Source organism: Cetorhinus maximus, chromosome 23 (genome assembly GCF_964194155.1).
Source record: "Cetorhinus maximus chromosome 23, sCetMax3.hap1.1, whole genome shotgun sequence".
Classification (NCBI taxonomy): domain Eukaryota; kingdom Metazoa; phylum Chordata; class Chondrichthyes; order Lamniformes; family Cetorhinidae; genus Cetorhinus; species Cetorhinus maximus.
Genome location: NC_135901.1, coordinates 39,374,522 through 39,396,551, shown reverse-complemented (window position 1 = coordinate 39,396,551; position 22,030 = coordinate 39,374,522). Strand labels below are relative to the sequence as shown.

The window sequence follows — 22,030 nt, the reverse complement described above, 5'->3', positions numbered from 1 at the left end:
GCAGGTCAATGGCCTCTCCCCAGTGTGAACGCTCCGATGAGTTTCCAATTTCGATGGGTAAATGAATCCCTTCCCAGATTCAAAATTTGCACAACTGCTTTCAGTTGTGACTGCATTTATGTTTTGACCATGCCAGATGATCGGCTGAAATCTCATCCACATGCAGAACACTGTGAATGGTGCTTTCTTCTCCCATTTTCAAAATCCCACAATACTCTGCGGCCCAGAAACCACTCTGTCCAATAGAAACGCCCTCTGAAGAAGGGTCATACAGACTCGAAACTGCTGTCAGGCGTCGCAAGGGCCAAAGACATAAAAGTTCATTCACAAATGTTACAGGAATGGATAGGTTATAATCGCCAGGAAAGGCTAAATAGCCTGAAGCTCTTTTCTCTGGAAAAGAGAAGGCTGAGAGATGACCTGATAGAAATAGGATAAAGAATGGAGTTGGTAGCTCAGGAATGAAAACAATGGCTTCAATCTTCCCAAAATTTAATTGGAGAAAATTTCTGCACATCCACAAACATTCTGATAATTTAACAAAAGTGGAGAAGTCGAGAGAGGTGTTGCTGAGGTAGAGCTGGGCACTGTCAGTGTCCATGTGATAACTGACGCTGTGTTTTCAGATGATGTCGCTGTGGGGAGAATGTTGCTGAGAAATAAATGGAGGCCAAGGCTGGATCCTCTGGGGACACCAGAGGTAACTGTGGGAGTGGGAAGGGAAGACAATCCAAGTGATTCTCTGACTATGATTAGATAGAGAATGGAACCAGGAGAGAGCAGCCCCACCCATGGACGACAGTGGAGAGGTGTTGGAGCAGAATGGTGTGGTCAACCTTGTCAAAGCAGGTCGAGAAGGGATAGTTTCCCTTTGCCACTGTCACATAGGATGTCATTGGTGGCTTTGATCTGAGCTGTTTCAGTACAGTGGCAGGGGCAGAAACCTGATTGGATGGATTCAAGCAGGGAGTTCTGGGAAAGATGGAGATGGATTTGGGAGGTGTGAACACTTTTCAAGAGTTCAGAGAGGAACTGGGGATTGAACATGGGTCAATACTTTGCAAGGACAGTAAGAGTTAAGTAATTGTTTTTTGAGGAAAGTGTGATGATTTGAAGGAGAGAGGGATAGTACCAGAAGAGAGAGAACTGTGAACAATATCAGTGAACATGGGGAAGTTGGGGGATCCGCAGTTTAGTGGGAATACGGTCGATGGAGCAGGAGGTGGGTCTCATGGACAAGATGAGCACTGAGAGGGCAGGAAGGGGGATGGGAGAGAAGCTAATGAAAGATGTGGGTTCACGGCTTGGACAAGGTGGAACATTATAGAGACAGTTTGTCCCAGTAGGCTAGTGGAAGGGAGGGAAGCAGCAGAGGCAGCTGATCGGATTGTCTCAATCTTAGTGACAAAGAAGGTGCATGAGCTCCTTACACTTGTTGTTAGAGGTGAGGATGGAGGAGAGAGGGGAGAGGGAGAGCCCTTCCAGAGAAACTAACTTGTGTTAGAGATGTTAACAAGACTCAATATGCTATATTTAACACAAATATATTTTATTTGTCCTTATCCAGAATATTAGCCCCAATAACTGGGCTAGAGTTTATTAACATCAGCAGAAACAGACTACAATGAACAAGGTTCAGTCCTGGATGTGATTAACAGCAACATCCTGTTCATTATTTGTGAACTCGCTGGTGTCTCATCAGTTGGGATGACCAGGTGAATCCCTTCCCACACTTGGAGCAGCTGAACGGCCTCTCCTCAGTGTGAATTCGCTGGTGCTTCAGGAGGTCAGAGGACACAGTGAATCCCTTCCCACATACAGGACAGATGAACGGCCTCTCTCCAGTATGAATTCGCTGATGTCTCAGCAAGTGGGATGACTGTGTGAAGCCCTTCCCACAGTGGGAGCAGGTGAACTGTCTCTCCACAGTGTGAATTCGCTGGTGTCTCAACAGATCGGATAAATTAACGAATCCCTTCTCACACTCGGAGCAGATAAATGGTTTCTCCCCAGTGTGAACTCGCAGGTGTGTCAGCAGGTTGGATAACTGAGTGAATCGCTTCCCGCACTCGGAGCAGGTGAATGGCCTCTCTCCAGAGTGAACTCTCTGGTGTATCAGCAGGTTTGATGACTGAGTGAATCTCTTCCCACACTCGGAGCAGGTGAACGGTCTCTCCCCAGAGTGAACTCTCTGGTGTTTCAGCAGGGTGGATGACTGACTGAATCCCTTCCCACACTCGGAGCAGGTAAATGGCCTCTCACCAGTGTGAACTCGCTGGTGTGTCAGCAGGTTGGATAACTGAGTGAATGCCTTCCCACACTCGGAGCAGGTAAATGGCCTCTCCCCAGTGTGAACTCTCTGGTGTGTCAGCAGGTTGGATAACTGAATGAATCCCTTCCCACACTCGGAGCAGGTGAATGGCATCCCCCCAGAGTGAATTCGCTGGTGCCTCAGCAGGCTGGATGCCCGAGTGAATCCCTTTCCACACTCGGAGCAGGTGAATGGCCTCTCTTCAGTGTGTATGAGCAGGTGTCTCAGGAGAGTGGATGAATCAACAAATCCTTTCTCACATACAGAACAAGTGAAAGGCCTCTCCCCAGTGTGTGTGCGCCGGTGAGTATCCAGCCTGGATGGATAATTGAATCCTTTCCCACAGTCTCCACATTTCCATGGTTTCTCCCCACTGTAACTGCATTTATGTTTTGACAGGCCAGATAATCGGCTGAAGCCTCGTCCACACACAGAACACGTGTACGGTTTCTCCCCACGGTGAACGGTGCTTTTTCCTTCCATGTTCAAAATCCGATGAAATTCAGGTTACGACTAATTGTGCGACACCGTCAGATTCTGATGAAACATTGGGTTTCCCAATTGAAAATCCTGGGGAAATAGTTTAAACAGACAAAAGTGAATGAGAGAGAAACCACAATATCACAAAAACCGGTTGTGAAATTGAGCTGAATGAATCTGGGAATTTGTGGAGCTGGTACCAGGAAAAAGTGACCATGAAAACTGCTGGATTGTTATAAAAACCCAACTGGTTCACTGATGTCCTTCAGGGAAGGGAACCTGCCAACTGGTCAGGGACTATACAAAACACCAGTATCTACTGGGGGAAATAGAGAGGGAGATGGGAGAGGCAGGGGGTGAAGGAAAGGGATTTTATGCATCTGCAATTCTACCAACATCTCCCAAACCCTCACCCTCCATCCCCTAGAAAGACCAGGGTAGATGTATGTGAACACCATCACCTCCAAGTTCCCCTCCAAGTCACACACCATCCTGACTTGTTTAACATCCAGTGTTGGATGAACAGAAATTTCCTCCATTTAAATATTGGGAAGATTGAAGCCATTGTCTTCAGTCCCTGCTACAAACTCCACTCCCTAACCATCAATGCCATCCATCTCTCTGACAACTCTGAGGCTGAGCCAAACTGTTCACAACCTTAGTGTCATATTTCACCCTAAGCTGAGCTTCTGACTACATATCACTAAGACCATCTATTTCCACCTCAGTAACTTTGCCTGCCAATAAAATAATAGCAAAATACTGCAGCTGCTGGAAATCTGAAATAAAAAGAGAAAATGCTGGAAATACACAGCAGGTCAGGCAGTATCTGTGGAGAGAGAAACAGAGTTAACATTTCAGGGGTGCAGAATGAACTACAGGGAACAAAAATGATACAGAAGCTGATGATCAATATAAGCTCAGGGGTAGAAGCGAGATGGACTATATCGCAGGAAAAACAACTCCTGACTATGAAAGACATGGTGGGAAGCTATAGCTGGTAAGCCAGCAGCACATGGTCAGGGCAGCAGTTGGCAGAAGTAACCGTAAAATCCTAAACAGAGCTAAAATACACCCACTATTAGAGACAGAGAAAGTTAGACAACAGCAGAGAGGCGATCAGGGAGGGCAGAGGTGAAACAGAGCAATGGATAGACACAGAATCAGATCCACAGTAAAGGAGTCACACCAGCCGCAGAGCTGTCGGACCTCACACGGATAACAGAGGACTAAAAGCTCCAAATTGTAGATGAATTGTCAAAACTACTCACCTGTGAAACAATTTAACTCTTTTCAGCTTTGGAAACTCCTGCCGGAGAATGTAGCTGGAAAGATATCAGAAGCACTGAAGTCAGAGAAAAATCTCCCAGTTGAGGAAATACCCTGGGAGCGGGGTGATGTCACCGCGCAATTGTCGGCGTGTGCTGATGTCACAGTGTAATTATCGATGTGTGCTGATGTCACAGTGTAATTGTCGATCTGTGATGACATCACAGACATGGACACAGAACATCTGGGTTTGTGTAAACCACTGATCACAACACATTATGAAGGATGAGAGGGTCCTTAAGAGGGTGCAGAGGAGACTTACCAGAGTGGTTCAACGGGTGAAGGATTTTAGATTAGTTTGGAAAAACTGGTGTTGTTCTCCTTGGAGCAAAGTAGATTGAGGGGAAATTTGATAGAGGTATACAAGTTAATGATTGGTTTACATGAGGTAGTTAAAGAAAAGCTGTTCACATTATCTGATCATAAAAGGGTTATGGGACACAGATTTAAGTTAAGAAGCAAGATTTACAGGAGGGGTGTGAGCAAAAATTTTACACAATGAGTGATAATGACCTGAAACTCATTACTTACTCTCAAAGGTTGATGAATCGAGTAAGTCTGTCAGATCTTGATCTGATGTTTGGTTTGAGTTTCCCGTCTGCAAATCCTTCCCATGTGATATCCTATGAAAAGATTACAAAACAATCAATCACTGTCAGTCCAGGACAGAAATTGAGAAATATTTCTCTTGCTTTGAGTTTGTTGTGTGTAAATCCTCCCCTTCTAACCCCCTGGAAAAGGAGTTTCCAAAATCCATCCCTGTCAGTCCAGGATATTCACAACATTCTGTCCTCCTGCTACCTGGACCAGAATGACCGCGCATGCGCTCTGCTGCACAGCCGCGTCCCCGGGCCGAGCAGAGGGAGACCCAGCCATATCCGGTCTGTTCGCTGCAAACGCGGGGCCTGTAGTTTCTGATTAAGGCTCTGCGGGCTGCACCAAGTGTTTATAAAACCTCCCTGCCCACTCCGCTGGCTCCATTCCTCCCGCACACCCACTAACTCTGTTATTTTGCTCCAGTCGCCATTTTCTCACCCACACAGCCATTCGAGTCACAGGACAGCACTGCGCATGCTCAGCCAAGAGCCCGCAATGCGCAGGTGCGAATCAGACTCCGCCATGCGCATGCGTAGGACCCTGGCGCTCTGGATAGGGCACATTCTGTCCCGCATTGAATGCTGGGTGGGAGGACGTAATTGCATATCCAATAAATTTTTATGATCCGATGGTAATTGCAGCTTTATGGTCAAGGTTTAAATTATACAATCAATTGATACGATAAATTGTATCGGCCTCTACCATGCTTCTGTCCTGGGTGTAATTAACAACAAAACAAACCCCTACAGTTAGATGTGAATTCACTGGATTCTTCGCATTTGAGGTGAAGAAGTGATTTCTCCTTCCATACACCAAACATTTAAACTCCGTCTTGTCAGTAAGAATGCGCCTATTGCGGAGCAAATCCTTTGAACTTTTATAGCTGGATTGTTCACTGGTGGCCAAACTGAGTAAATGCCTTCACACGCAAGAAATCTCTAAATTTTCTCCATCAGATGTGACTGTTGCTGTGTCAACTAATCAGATGATCGAGTAAACCTTTTTCCATAATTAGCTGCTGAATGATGTTTTCACAGTGTGACTTTACCTAGGCGTGTCCAGCACAGACTTGGATTTCTAATCCTCTGGCAATGGGCTCTACATTCTCTTCTGAAGAAAAAAATGAAAGGCGATGCTGTAAATCTGAAATAAAAACAGAACTTCGAATTCTAAACAGGTCTGGTAGCGTCTGAGGAGAGACATAGTTTAATTCCCATATTTTCTGAATATTTCCATCATTTTCTGCTTTTATATTTGATTAAAGACGTTGCTTCTGAATTGGACATTGGATTTCCTGGTGACCAACTTTTATTTATTCTTGTCTATCCGTAAGTGGAAGCATCTTCCAAACCCTTTCGGAATATTAAAGGCTTCGATCAGGTCATGCCTCACCCTGTTTTCTAGAGAAAACCTGTTTAATCAATTCAATCTTTGTTGAATGTTAAAACTTTTCAGTTCTAACATCAATCCAGTAAATCTTTATTGTTGCCGGGTCTTAAGGAGTTGAGTTACAGGGAAAGATTAAACAGATTAGGACTTTATTCCTTGGAGCGTAGAAGAATGAGGGGAGATTTGATAGAAGTTAACAAAATTGTGAGGGGAAAAGGCAGAGTAGATGCGAGTAGGCTCTTTCCACTTAGATTAGGAGAAATAAACACGAGAGGACATGGCTTTAGGTTGAAAGGGGAAAGGTTTAGGGGGAACATTAGGGGGAACTTCTTCACTCAGAGAGTGGTTAGAGTGTGGAACGAGCTACCATCTGACCTGGTAAATGCGGGCTCACTCTTAAGTTTTAAGAATAAATTAGATAGATACATAGATGGGATAGGTCTGGAGGGCTATGGACTAGGTGCAGGTCAATGGGACTAGTGGAATAATATTTCTGCACAGACTAGAAGGGCCGAATGGCCTGTTTTCTGTGCTGTAGTGTTCTATGGTTCTATGGTTCTACCTTCTCCAGTGCTAGATTCATCTTATAATATGGAGACGGAGCTAATCTGAGTATCAAACTGATAATTGCCCCCAAATACCTGTAAATTGGAAGGATCAGCATTGCAGTGGGCGAGAGGAACATGGTTCCAAGCTGTTATTCACCAACCTCTATTTCGGCCATTTTCCCATCTACAGAACTTAAAATGAAATGAACACATCCAATAAAAAGATTTAGAAAGTTGGTGTTACTTTTGTTTGTGACTCGTTCCCTCGGGTATTCAGTAAATGCTGCTCGGAGGTTAGGGACCGGGATATAATCTACCTGCGTTTCCTTGAGCCTGTGTTCGGTGAATTGGGAAGTTTGGCCCGGGTTGGAGTACCTTGTGTTCCAGGGATGGGCAGTAACCCGCTCATTCAAGCTGCAGTCGCTGCTTTCTGCTGGCAGCGGGTGATTGGAGAGTGCGGGGCCGGAATATTGCTGCTTTTCTGCTTTTCCCTGTCTCACTCACTGTGGAGCTGAGGAAGAGAGAATAATTGATGGGTTTGTTTGAATCCAATAATTCTATAGATTTCGAATGGGCTCGATGCCGGCCTAAATTTTTTTTTCATTATATTGCGGATTAATATTCGTGAACATTGACCAGGACACATGGCTGTGAGATCAAGCACCTCCTCGTTTTTCTCAGTCGAAATATACAATCTAATATATTTTGCTGTACAACCTGTTACAGAGATTGTTATAGAAAAGAGGGAAAGGTTTGCTACAGCTATACAAAGCCCTGGTTAGATCACACCTGGAGGACTGTGTATAGTTCTGGGAGCGGCCCCTTTTAAGGATCAATATTTCCCTTGAAAGTTCCAGAGAAGCCGCATTGATGAGGTTGGTGGGTTTTGGAAATTGGAAGTTGTACATCCGCAGCTTGTGGCACTATTTCACCTCACTGTTCACTTCATGTTCATGTCTAACACACTCGATGCTGTTATTGGCTGAACGAGACTTCTGTGTTTTAACTAAACATGCTATTATTTTGTAGGAAGAACGACGAGAGACAGTGTAAATTGCAGGGTTCTGGAGAAAGGTCAGGTAATGGCAATGCTAGGACGGGCAGAAGGCCCACTTTCCCTGCTGTAACCATTCTATGATTTTAAACAAATAATATTAGCATGTTAGCAAGTTCTGTAGTTGTTGTCCAATGTTTAAGGTGAATGGGTTTAAAATCCATTGGGGCCTCCTGACGTTGGTTTGAATCTTGCTGACTGTGCTTCTCGTTATTTCTGCTTGACTGTAGAATTAATTCTCATTCAAATAGAAGAAAAACCATCCAAACAAATCCATTTCTGTGTCAGTCTTCTGCAAGTCTCCAGTCGGATATGAAACAAAAACTGAGCCAAGTTGGTGACATCTTGTTTTCTGGGCGTTTGTTTCTCCTTAGGCCTCTGTCACACTCGGTGTATCCGTCTGTGTGTGTTCCTCTGTATGTGCCAATGTGCTTCAGTTCCCCGAGGGATTGAATACATTTTACCAGCACAAACTTCATTTACTTTAGTTGTGGAACTTCATTTTAAAATATTACAAGGAAAAACTCTCAGGGTAAAAGATGCAAGAGGAGTTTGTCTGTTTCTCTGTATGTTAAACTGCAACAGCAATTTATATTTATAAAGCGCCTTTAACCTAATGAAACGCCACAAGGTGTTCCCCAGGATCATTATATAACAAAGTGTGACACCGAGTCACATATTCGGTCAGGTGACTAACAGCTCTGTCAAAGGTGAAGAACTGTATTAAAGGAGGAAGCTAACGATTTAATGTTCCAGATAACAGCAATGGTTCTTCTCGTTGGCCCATTGTGTTCAACCTGAACAGACCATTTGGTCAGAGAAATTTATCTCTGGTGAAAGGAATCGGGAATGAAAAAATGCCAAAATCAGCCTTCATGAGCCAAATTTCCAGCCCTGTTAACAGCTTCCCTGATGGCCGACTGGTTAGGGTTCAGCACTTTCACTGCTGTACCTCCAGTTCGATTCCCTGTCAGGAAATTGGGATTTACTGCCCTTGGGCGAACTTTTAAAACCAATGTTATTGTCTTCCTGGCTGAAAGCAACACAGAACATCTCTGTCAGAGTCAGGGGAGTGAGAGTCAAAGTTTCACATCAGGGCTGGAAATGTCACACGTGCAACAAGTCAAGAACAGATCCAGAGGGCGTGAAAATGAAAGAGAAGGGCTGTGATGGGTTACAAAGCACTGACTATAGAGCTGGTGGTGCACAGCCGAATATTATTCCTGTATTACCCATGTTACTTGCAGCTCTAATTTCTTGATTTATTACAGTGCCCAACATTACCACTGCAGTTTGTTGACCAACTCGCACCAATGTTTGTTGCCTCTTGCCCGTTTCTTAGCTCCCCCAAAATTGATTCGACATCTTGATCCTTCAATCTAAGACCCTCTCTCATGAATGTACCGATCTTGTCGTTATTAAGAGCGCGACCCCGCCTCCTTTCCCTTTTTGTCTATCCTTCCTAAATTACGAATACCCTTGAATATTCAGATCAATCACACTGCTCTTTGAAAGCAGCACACAGGGCCAAATGGCCTCTTTATTTGCTGTAACTTTCTGTCATTTTGTGTTTCCTAACACCCCGGTTGCAGCTCTCTAAGTTATTCTGGCATTTCATAACTTAATCTCGCGAGATGTATATCTTGCCCTTCTATCCAACACTTTGAATCTCAGACACTAAACGGATTAGGAACTGAATTTGAAACCAGACTAGTACAACTGCAGAAATGATCGGAACCATTCACTTGAGTTTCAAACACACAGTGCTTGCACATGAGCATGTACCTTCTTGTATATCTACTGAACAAAATAAGCTCATTCCGATTCTTCACATTGAAAATCAGTTCAAAATAATTTCAATGTTTAACAACATACACAAGACTGTGGATAATTGATACTGTGCACATTCCTATTATCAGTGTCTGGGACAATCAGGTCCTGTGAACCCTTCTCGTGTCCTACATTCCCATTTCCTGCTTTCCAGGGAAAGATTGGGTTCATAAACTGGATGGGTGGGTAGTCCCTGGCTAGGTCAGTCCTCTTCCAGAGAGTATATAAGAGTTATTGCTGGGACTGCAGATTTTCGTCCCTACTGCCATTAGTGATGATCACAAGATGTTTCATTGAAAACAAATTTCACCATTTGCCATGGTGAGATTTGATCCCCAGAATCCCAAACCAGTGAAAGTACCACTGTGCCACAGCCTCCTACCAAGGTAAACGTGTTTAGAATTTGATGTGTGTCAGTTACTTTCAGTGATGAATTTCTGCCGTGTGTTCCCTTGTCAGTTTCACAGGAGCCGCAGTGATGAGGTTGGTGGGTTTTGGAAATTGAAAGTTCTACATGAGCAGCTTGAACAGCGAGTCGAACAAATGCCAGCTCAAATCGAATTGTACGGTTTGTGTGCGGTGTTTCATTTTAACAGGAAGGACGAGGAGAGACAGATTCAAAATAAATTGCTGTGAGGAAAAAGACGAGGGTTATGGAATGAGTTAAATTGCTCTTCCAGAGAGCCGGCACGGACAAGAATGTTCTCCTTCTCTGCTGTAGCCACCCATGATTTCATACTAACAACATCACCCTGTGCATTGAGTCAGTCGTGGTGACTGAGTGGTGAAGGCGATAGAGTCCAAATCCATTGGGGTTTCCCGCTTCTCATTACTCCTGGTTTTAACTCTGTGTTTACAGAGTTAATTACCGGTTACATTGAACCAAGTCCATCCAAACACTCGGGCGTTTTCCTATTTCCGTTCATTCACAAAAATATTCACGAAACTTCTAGTCGGAAATGGAACAAAAACGGAGCCAGGTTGGTGTCAGGCTTGCTTTCTGGGTGTTTGTCTCTCCTTAGAAACAAACCCTTGTCCTCTGTCACTCTCGGTGTCTATGTCTGTGTCTGTTCCTCTGTGTGTGTCAAGCTGGTTCAGTTCATCATATTTACCACTCAAACATTATTTACAATAGTTTTTTGGCTTCAGATTAAGATGGTCCAGAGAAAACAAAAGCGATGTTTTAAAAGATGCAAGAGGACATTTCTTTCTGTTTCTTTTTGTGTGGAGACTGTTCAGCTACTAAATACCCGGATGTTACAAAGCGGATGATGATTGAAGTTGTCACATGATCTTATTAAGTAGCTGAGAATACCCGAGGGGCCGAATGGCCCATTCCTGATCATATTTTTCCCACACTCTAATTCAGAGCCGATGCCGGTCAAGGCAATGGTTGTTTCTGCTCTAAATGTGCTACTGAGTCACCGAGTGGGTTAAGATGCTGGCTGAGGCTTTCCTGCTTTGGGCTCCAGTCCCGCGGCTGCCAAACTTTGTTGTTTGAGACGCTTCCAAAAAATCCTCCGTGCGGCCAGGGGGCGGCTGACCTGTGCAGTGTTACATTTTGGTTGGGAGAATGGGGAGAGGTGGTTGGGGCAATGGCACGGACTGAAAATCTTTTTTCTCTGTTACTCCCTGTCTCCATTCTATTATTTTATACAAACAATAGCGAACTTTCACTAGGTATTGTGGCGAATTGGTTAAACCGATGGACTGGAAATCGGCTGGAGTTTTCTCAAGCAGGTTTGAGCCCTGTAGTTTATGCTTCTTATCATTCCTGATTTTAACTGACGGTCTGTGGAATTAATTATCGGTTAATTGGAATAAAAAACATCCAAATACCCCGTGTTTCTTATTTCTGTGCATCTGCAAACATTCACTAAATTCGCAGTGTGAAATGGAAGAGTAATTGACCACTCCTGGTCAACCAATCACAGCTGCTCTTTGACAGCAGCACGCCAGGCCGAGTGGCCTCTTTCTTTGTTGGAACTTTCGATAATTTTATCTTTCCCAACACCACGGATGCACTTTCCCAGTCATTCTGCCATTTTATAACCAATTCTGTCGAAATGTACTTTGTTACCTTGTGTCCTGTCCTTCTGAAGTCAAGACCCGGAGTGAATTCAGTGAAAGGTTTTCTTGTCATTTCCAGCAGGAGATTTGGAACCAGACCAGTTCATTGAGTTTAAATGGTGCCGACCCTTCACTGCAACTCATTGTGTTTTTGAGTGGAGATGATTTCTGTTTGTTACGAAGTGCTGTTTAACTGACGGAGCTGGTTTGAGGTTCCGAATGACCTAATCCTACTCTGAAACAAAAACAAAAAATGTTGGAAAAACTCAGCAGGTCTGACAGCATCTGTTGGGACAAAGACAGAGTTAACGTTTCGAGTCTGTATGACTCTTCATCAGAACTAAAGGGAAGTAGGACTTCATATTTCTACTTCCCTTTAGCTCTGAAGAAGTCATACGGACTCTAAACGTTAACTCTGTCTTTCTCTCCACAGATGCTGTCGGACCTGCTGAGTTTTTCCAGCATTTTTTGCTTTTGTTTAAGATTTCCAGCATCCGCAGTATTTTGCCTATTGCTTCTCTGTTGCTTTTGTTCTATTTCAGTGCCAAAACATGTGAAGGGAATGATTAATGAATTCCACCCATGTGGTAGCGTGGCCGAGCGGTTTAAGGTGTTTATGGAGTCGTGAGTTCGACTCCCACCGCTGCTTAACATTTATCAGCCCCATTAGGACAAGCAGTTGCCACCTCATATTGAATGCATGGTGTTGTATTTTGACAGAAAGAACGAGGAGAGTTGCTGTGGGGAAGAGGTGGGGTGTGGAATTACAGTAGTTGAGTTGCTCTTCCAGAGAGACAACATGCTGAATGACCGTCTGATGTAGCCGTCTCTGATTTTATACAAAGAGCAGTGATGTCAGTATCGGCCCTGTGTTCCTGGCGGAGTGTTTAAGAGGATGGAGTTGGAATCCTGTGGGGTCTCCTCAAAGAGGTACAAATCCGACTGGCTACAGTTGTCATCATTCCTGATTTTAATAAGGTGCCCTTGGAATTAATTATTGGATAAACTGAATCAAAACCACGCAAAGACTCCCGTGGTTTCTTCTTTCCGTTGGTCTGTGTGTGTCAATGTGGTTCAGTTCCCCAAGGGATTGGACACATTTTAAACATAACAAACTTTATTCACATTCGTTGTGCAAACTCAGATCAAAAAATATCAGGGTGAAAGTTGGAAGAGGAGCTTGTCTCCTTCTCTATATGCCCCATTACAACAACAGCTTACATTTAGATAGTGCCTTTAACGTAATGAAACCACCAAAGATGGTTGACAGGATCATTATGTAACAGAATCTGACACTGACACACAGAAGGAGATGTTTGGCCATATGAACAAAAGCTTGGTCAAAGAGGTGGGTTTTAAGAAGAGTCTTAAAGGAGGAAAGTGAGGTCGAGGCGGAGAGGGTTAGGGAGGGAATTCCAGAGTTTGGGGCCTCAGTAAGTGAAACCACGGTCATCCAATGGTGGAGCGATTCTGATTGGGAATGTACAAGGGGCCAGAATTAGAGGAGCACAGATACCTCAGAGACGTGTGGGGTTCGAGGAGATTACAGAGATAAGGAGGGGCGAGAACAAGGAGGGATTTGAACACAAGGCGAAGAAAGTTTGAATTAAATGCATTCTTTGACCGGGAGCCAATGTCGGTCAGCGGGTAGAGGGTGGTAGAGGAATGGGACTTGCTGTGACTGAAGACACGGGCAGCTGTTTTGGATTGCCTCAATTTACGGAGGGGAGAATGTCCACTTACTCTCCAGAACTGACATTCTGCTGGATCAGCACTGCCCTGTTTCCAAGACCAATACTGATCCTTTATAAGGTGCCGTTCAGGGCTACACACAGTCCTCTCGGTGTGATCTAACCAGGGCTGTGTGTAGCTGCAGCAAATCTTTCCCTCTTTTCTATAACAGCTTCTGTAACAGGTTGTACAACAAGGGGAATTACATTATCGACTGAGAAAAATGAGGAGGTGCTTGGTCAGAATAAACTTCACTTAAATATTCAAAAGGAAATCAATTGCATAAATAAATATTCCTCTTTATTTCGAAGACAACATGTGAATCCCCAGTTCAACTCTCCATGTCATTGGGTCAGGGAAACTTTGTTAATTTTCACACACTGAACATGGGCACTGCAGAAGCTCCTGCACCTCTTTCAATATTGTGTTTCTGAACACAGAGTTATCAAAAGGGAATTGGACAATTATTTGAAATGGAAAAAAAAAACTGCAGGGTTATGAAGGAAGAGAATGATAATGGAACTAAATGGATAGCTCTTTGAAGAAAGCACACACCCGATGGGTCAAATGGACTCCTAATGAGCTGTGTCAATTTACAATTAGATCAATTTCTCTGCAGCATTCCAAAATGTCCCATCCCAGTTCTATTCGTGTAAAACAGGATCTTGCAGTGCAGCATGTCTACACAGTTTGAAATTCAATACAAGTCCCTTTGGCTTTTTCTCGCACATTGTTTCTGTGGTGTAGTGGCGTCACCAGCGATGTCCACATCCCATAAATGAACAAATAAACAAGTAGTGTTTATCACATTCACTTCAGATGCGCAAGGTCACCGGTTCGAAAGCTGGCAAAAACGTTATCAAAACTGAATCATCTAATTGTAAGAAGTTGTACAATTCCTGTTTCTTGCTAAACAGTAGCCGAATACATTATCTCACAGCCATGTGACACTGACACTTCACCAGGCTTTGAATGATTTTCTCCAAAAGGCACGGTTATGAGAAAGAGACAGAAAAAGAGACAAATTACAATAAGATAGTTCGCACGTGTGTGAAGTGTTGAATGAGCTGCTGATGTGCTGTGTCATTTTATGATTCTAATGTTAGATCAATTTCTCTGCCGCATGGCTATGTTTTTCAGCCGAATTGTACTTCCATAATACAGGGTTCGGAAGTGCAGTAAGACTGCACGGTTTGATATCCTAAGTCAGTCCCTGTGGTTCTGCCCATTGTTTCTGTAGTTACCAAGTGGTTATCACGTACATGCAAAAGGCCCCCTGTCTGGAAATGGGTAGAAACATTATTGAAATTTAGACATCCAAGTGTGAGGGAAAGTTCCATAATTCACATTTGTTGTTGAATATTAACTGAATATAGTCTCTCGCCGCCACATTAAATTTGCCCTTCACCAAGCCGCAAAAAACATTCTCAAAATCAGGAGGGGTGAAACTGACTACGCACAAAAAAACTAACAGTTCCTTTCGTCAACAACAGAAATTAATGAGTTTACAAATCCAAATTCAGAGTTACTTACTGACTGAAAGATGACTACCAGTGTCATCCAAAGATTAGCGTCATCGTAAAGACAGATGCAACTGATACTATGATTGAACACGAGGGAATGGGAGAGATGGTGCAAAATTACTCTGTATCGCGCTTCATCAGGGATCTTCATTCTTTCATGAGCATCGTTATCCAGCATTTTTGCACATCCCCAATTCCCCTTGAGCTGTGTAACTTTTTAAACCATTTCAAAGGTTAGTTGAGAATCAATCACATCACTGTGGGTCTGGTGTCACATGCAAGTCAGACCAGGTAAGGACGACCGATTAAATTCCCTAAAGGACTGGTGAATCACATGGGTTTGTACGGCAGTCAGTGATAATTTCATGGTCATCATGACTGAGAAAATACTGAGGACATGTCTGATCAGAATAAACACCTTTTGTAAGTTCACCATGAAACGAATTGCATAAATAACTTATATTAATATCGAAAACTGCAGATAGAACCCTGGTCCAATTCTTAATTTCATTGTGTAAAGAAAATGTTCATTAAGGCAAACTGCATGGATTCTACAGAAACTGCTTCTTTGAAAAGGAATTTGGCAATAGTTGAAAGGGAGAAAATTCTGATTCATGGAAAGAGAGAAGGAAATTGGGATTAATTGGCAAGATCTTTGTAAAAGGCTGGTTATAAATAGAATGGGTGGAAGGTCATCTTACTGCGCTGTGCCATTTGATGATGACATTGTTTATCAGTCTGTCTCCAGCATTCCTAATGAGATCAGCCGAATTCCATTTCTTCAAAACAAAGACCCAAAGTGCTGCTGCATGACGTCACCACTTAACATTCCAGACAGCTCCATTGGGATCCAGGCAGGGAAATGTTCCTGTAGCGTTGTGGTTACCCTGCTCATTTCACATGTGCAAGTTACTCCATTCGATGCTCGGGGAAACATTATCACCCAGCTGTGTGGAAAAGTTACATCGCTCCCATTCCTGTTTGTTGTTGAATGTGAACTGAATGCAGGATCTTGCAGCCACATTAGATTCGCTCTTCACCATTTCTGAAGATAACATTCAGCAAAATAAGAAGATGTTTCCGCTGGCAGCGGGTGATTGGAGAGTGCGGGGCTGGAATATTGTCACTTGTTCCTCTCTCACTCACCGTGGAGCTGAGAAAGAGGCGATTAATTGATGGGGGTTTGTTCCAATCCAATAGCCTCGTTGATCTGTATTGATTTAGATGGAGGTTCACGATCGTTCATATTCTTTGTTATATCTGAAATGAATATCCATAAGCAAAGCTTCGTGTGGGAACTCAGTGGGCGACAGCCGAGTTTGCAACGTGGGGGGATTTTCTTGTGGTTTCAGGGCCCCAGAACAAACCAGAGCATTAATGAGTAATGATGGGGAGAAAATGTTTATAGCTTCGCCATTGGGTGGTTTCGAACCACCAACCTTTCGGTTAACAGCCATATGTGCTGTCCAATTGCGCCACAGAGACTTAAGAAAATGCCTGCACGATGTAAGATATCCTGAACCAATGGCTCAACGAGAGAAAGCTTCAGATTGCCGCTACCCGAATGATAATTATCCTCTCAGTTTTACTCTTCCCAAATTAAGGGTGGGACATTCATTGTGGATACATGGAAACCGTCTGATCCCACCCATTGCAGACATATCCATGTCACCGGGAACCAGCTCTCCTACAACCGGTGCCGTCTCCCTTCGAGCCTTTCGGTGTTTTGTCTGTTACTGAGTATTCTGATTGTCCCGAAGCCGATAATTCTAAAGGGATTTCTCTGTTAGACAGGGAGTGGTTAGGATCTGGAATGCACTACCTGAGAGTGAGGGGGAGGCAGATTCAATCACGGATTTCAAAGGAGAGTTGGACAGAAAATGCAGGTCTCCGGGGAAAAGGCGGGGGAGTGGGGCCAGGTGAGTTAGTTTCCAGGAGAAAAAGAGGCCTCCCTTTTCAGACGGAGATGAGCAGATTTTCTTATTCTCTCAGAGGTCGTTAGTCTGTGGAATTATTTTCCCCAGAAAGCAGTGGAGGCTGGGTCATTGAATTTATTCAAGGCAGAATTAGACATATTTTTGATACACAAGTGGGTCAAGAGTTATGGGGGGGAGGTGGAGACAGACAGGAAAGAGGAGTTGAGACCACAGCCTGATCAGCCATGATCTTATCGGATGGTGAAGCAGGCTCAAAGGGCTGAATGGCCAACTCCTGTCCCTGAGTCCTTTGTTCCTATGAGTCGGGCCGAATGGCCTCCATCTGTGGTGTCGCCTTGGCTCTGATTCTCTGACACTATGAGGCGCTTGAGCGGAAAAATGGTCTATTTCTGCTCCTATTTGTTATGTTCTAATTCAGAGCCGACACCACCCAAGGCAATGGTTGGTTTACTGTTGATGGTGGCAGCGTGGCTCGACGCTTTAACGAGATTGGCTTGGGTTTCGTTGTTTTCATGGGTTCGGATCCCCAAGCCATCAATGTTTCAGCTGTTTTGTTCTTTCAGTCACTTCACCTGAGTCTGGGCTTGTGGTTGTTAACGTATTAAGATGTACCTCCTGGCAGGATGAACGAGGAGAGATAGTAGGAATTGCAGGGTGACTGGGAATGTGTGGGGCCGAATGTCCTATTTGTCTGTTAAACCTGTCTATGATTTTATATGAAAAAGGTTAAAATCGATATAAGGTCTGTAATCATGGCTGAGTGGTGAAGACAATGGATTTAAAATCCATTGCACTCTCCCTATGTAGGCTTGAATCCTGCCGACCTCGCTGCTCCTTCCTTTAGGTGCCTCCAGATTAAAATTAATTATTGGGGAAATGGAATAAAAACCTTCCAAACACTCTCGCGTGTTTCTCCTGCTTCCCTTCCTCGTTTCTTCATTTCTGTTCATCTGCAAGCATTCACCATAATCTCCAGTCTGAAATGGAACAATAATTAGACAAGTTGGTGACATTCTTGTTTTCTGGGTGTTTGTTTCTCCTCAGGCCTCTGTCACTCTCAGTGTATATGTCTGTGTTTATTCCAGAGAAAAATATCAGGATGAAAGATGCAAGAGGAGTTTGTCTCTTTCTATGTATGGACTACAACAACAACTTAAAAAGCACCTTTAACCTAATGAAACGTCACAAATCGTTCCCCAGGATCATTATAGAACAAAGTGTGACACCGAGTCACATATTCGGTCAGGTGACTAAAAGCTCGGTCAAAGGGGGAGGCATTAAGAACTGTCTTGAAGGGGGAAAGTATAGATTTCATGTTACAGCCAACAGCAATGGTTCTCCTCATTGGTGAAGGAGTCACTTGTGTTCAGCCTAAACAGATCATTTGGCAGGAGAAAGTTGTCTCTGGTGAAAGAGATCTAAAATGAAAAGAAATGTCAAAAATAGCTCCATAATCCAAATTTCAAGCCTTATTGGTCGTTCCTCTGGTGTCCAGTGACTCGGATTCACCGCTTTCATTGGGCCCACAGTAATTAGGTTGGAGGGTTTTGGAAGTTGTAAGTTGAACATGAGCAGCTTGTGGGACGATTTCACCTCATTGTCGATGTCATGTTCCAGCTCACAGCAAATGTTCTTGTTGGCTGAAGAATTGGTTTGTGTTGAGTCTAAACATGCAGTTTTGTGGTAAAGGAGGTCTGAAATATTTTTTTAAATGGTAAAAGCAGCGTAGATAAGCCATACCAGAAGAAGACTTGACAGCTTTTCTGGTGGTCCAGTGGTTACGATTCGGTGCTTTTAGCGCCTCAGGCGGGGTTGAGTTCTGGGTCAAGGAATGAAAATTTATTGATCTTGTGAAATGTTTAAAAACGAGTGTTGCGAACTTATTGATTGAAAACATTTAACAGCTGCACCGGAGTCAGTGGAGGGGGAGTTGAATTTTTGCCTCAGAGCTCAAAATGAAACAGTGGGAACGGTTCGAGAACAAACACAGACGCAGAGTGAAGAAATGAAAGAAGGACAAGAGAAGGGCTGGTTGCAGAGCGGTGACCTTAGTGATGTTGGTGCGAGGAAAAATATGGGTGGGAGAAGGATATACTTTGCTGCCTCCTGTTTGCACTGGCACAAATATTGCTCCTGATGGATCAAACAATGAGAACTGCTTTTTGAAAGCAGTACACAGGGCCGAATGGCCTCTTTCTATGTTGTAACTTTCTATAATTTTATGTTTTCCAACACCACGGCTGCTTTCACAATCATTCTGCCATTTTATAGCCCATTCCAGCGAGATGTAATATCTTACCTTGTATTCGGCTCTTTTGAAACGTAAACACGGAGCAAATTCAGAGAGTTTTCTTGTCGTTTCCAGTATGAGATTTGTCACGAGACTAATTGAGCGACACATTAATTGTGCCAATCCTTCACTGGAGCACACCGCGTCCAAAGAGCACTGTTACCATCAGCCTGTTATGTAGCTTCTTTCAGTACATCTGCTGAACAATATAAGCTTATCACAGTTCTGCTTTCTTCACATTGAAATCCAGTGTGAAAATATGAACAATTTCAAAGCTGAACAACCTACACAAGACTGGAAGGAGAGTATGACTGTCGGTAATGGGCACTGTGCACATTCCTGTAATCAGCATCTGGGAGAATCAGGAAGCTGAGATCCTGGTGTCTTTTTACTCTATGGTCTGCAAACCTATCGTATTGTGTCTTACATTCCCATAAACTGACTGTGTCTGCATCAAGCAGCTAATTGACCCGGGAGCTGGAGCAGAAGCAGGGACAGAAGCAGAAAAAAATGCGACAAGAAATTGCTTTGAATTTTATGTGCATCGGTTGCTTTCAGTGATAAATGTCTGCCTTGTAACTTTCACAGTTGGCGCAGGGATTCGGTTGGTGCTTTCCCTTAAAAGCAGCAAGATTAAAAAAAAATGTTACAGCGCCCAACGTGGGGCTCGAACCCACGACCCTGAGATTAAGAGTCTCATGCTCTACCGACTGAGCTAGCCGGGCATACAGAAAAAAAGGGCTCCATATGCCAACATACATGTAAACAACTGCTGCTTTCCACCTAGAGCCTCAGCTTGTTCTGAATTTCAAAGTGAAGAAGGTAATCGACCTACAAAATCCCCAAGGTTGCAATGCATTCCTCTCAATCATCAATAACATCGTTCACGTCTCCCACTTCTTAGCTGCACCTCCTTCCAAACATTGCAAACTCCTCTTCCATCTTTCATCCTGATATTTTTCTCTGTAACATTTTAATATGAAGCTGCACAACTATTGTGAATAAGGTTTATGCTGGTAAAAATATATTCACCCTCTCGGGAACTGAACCACATTGACAAACACAGAGGAATAAAAACAGACATATACACCGAGTGTGAGAGGGTAAGGGATTGTTTCTAAGAAGAGACAAACACCCAGAAAGCAAGCATGACAATAATATTTTTTTCCCAGTTCCAACTGCAAGTTTCGTGAATGAACAGAAATAGGAAAACTCCAGAGTGTTTGGATGGATTTTATTCAATTTAACCGATAATTAACTCTGTAGACACAGTTAAAATCAGGCATAGTAAAAAAAACGGGAAAGACCAATGGCTTTAACAACTCGGCGATGACGACTGACCCTATGGTATACAAGCATAGATGGGGACAGCAGAGGAGGAGGACATGCGGCCTCTGGTGTCCGTGCCGGCCGGTGGAAGAGGAATTCAGCGACTTTGACAACCTGCCTTTTCTCCACAGCAATTTATATTTGTATTGTTTCTCCTCGCTCTTCCTGTTTAAGTGAAACACCTCACACACCTGCTTTAACTTTAAGCTGGCATTTCTTCGATCAATGGGAGTTCTGAAAGTGCAATTTTGGTCAATGTAAGCTTCAAACCGATCCCTCTACAGAAAGTAAAAGTACAATCTAGCACCTTAGACTGCTCGGCCACACTATCAAGCTCAGGCTGTTACTTCCCATTTCCTTGGCTGGTGTCGCTCCTGAAACAGAACAGAAGCAAAGCAGCAACAATACGTCATAAGGCCCCACAAGCCTCCTCCGTCACTTAATAAGATCCTGGCTGATCTCCAGCCTCAACACTAATTTCCCACCCGATCCCGATAGTCCTTCATTCCCTTAGAGCCCAAAAACCACGAGAATTTTTCGATAAAAACAAAATGCTGTGGATGCTGGAAATATGAAATAAAAACAGAAAATGCTGGAAAAACTCAGCAGGTCTCGCAGCTCCTGTGGAGAAAGAAACTGAGTTAACGATTCGAGTCCGTATGGCGCTCCTTCAGAGCGAAAGTGGATTTTAGGATGCTTTTCCTCCCATTGACCCGATAGATCTGTAGACACCTGGTTGAAATCAGCAATAACAAGAACCACAGTCGGTAAGATTTGACTCTACCTGGGGAATCCCCAACGGATTTTGAAATCATTCATTTAACCACTCGGCCATGATAATTGACCAAGGGCCCACTGCTTTCCACTCAATAATCAATAACATCATTCACAGTTTCCACTTCTCAGCTGCATCTCCTTCCGAACACTGTGATCCATTTCCCTCAGGATCTGTTCCTGGATTTAATATTTAGCTGCTTTGTGTCCTCATTTTGAAATCAGAATCGCTTCAGTATCCAAAACAAATTGAATTGCAAACCTGTTGGATAAACAATGGAAAACAAGTCACTCGATAACACAAATCCCATGGTGCTCATTTTCAGATTCACAGCAGTCAGCTTTTCTGTAAAATGAAGGAATTTTACAATGAAAATATTTAGAAAGTTGGTCTGACTTTTATTTGTGTCTCACTCACTTGGGTATTGTGTAAATGGTGCTCGGAGGCTTAGTGATCGGGATATAATCTACCTGTGTTTTCCTGAGCCTGTGCTCGGTGTATTTGGAGGTTTGGTCCGGGTTGGAGTATCTTGTGTCCCAGGGATGGGCAGTAACCCGCTGATTGAAGCTGCAGTCGCCGCTTTCTGCTGGCAGCGGGTGATTGGAAAGTGCGGGGCTGGAATATTGCTGCTTTTCCCTGTTTCACTCACTGTGGAGCTGAGGAAGAGAATTATTGATGGGTTTGTTTGAATCCAATAACTTCATAGATTTCAGATGGATTAGACGTTGGTACATGGTAGGTCTAAATGTTTTCTCATTATGTTTGAAATGAATATTCATGAAAAACATGTCAGTTTGGGAATCCATTGCATAAAAGTTGAGTTGGCAACGTTTGGCA

At 43.6% G+C, this 22,030-nt stretch overlaps 1 protein-coding gene and 1 non-coding gene across 2 annotated transcripts in view; both read right to left on the bottom strand.

Annotated features, from left to right (window-relative positions):
- Positions 1-1,672: 1,672 nt before the first annotated feature.
- LOC144698496 (uncharacterized) overlaps positions 1,673-22,030 on the bottom strand; it is a 90,018-nt gene continuing 69,660 nt past the window's right edge. Inside the window, exon 4 of the mRNA XM_078570435.1 lies at positions 1,673-2,627. Coding sequence (XP_078426561.1) covers positions 1,673-2,627 — 955 coding nt within the window. The remainder of the gene's footprint in view (positions 2,628-22,030) is intronic.
- trnak-cuu (transfer RNA lysine (anticodon CUU)) lies at positions 19,742-19,814 on the bottom strand. Its single transcript has one exon. It is a non-coding gene; the product is annotated as a tRNA-Lys (tRNA).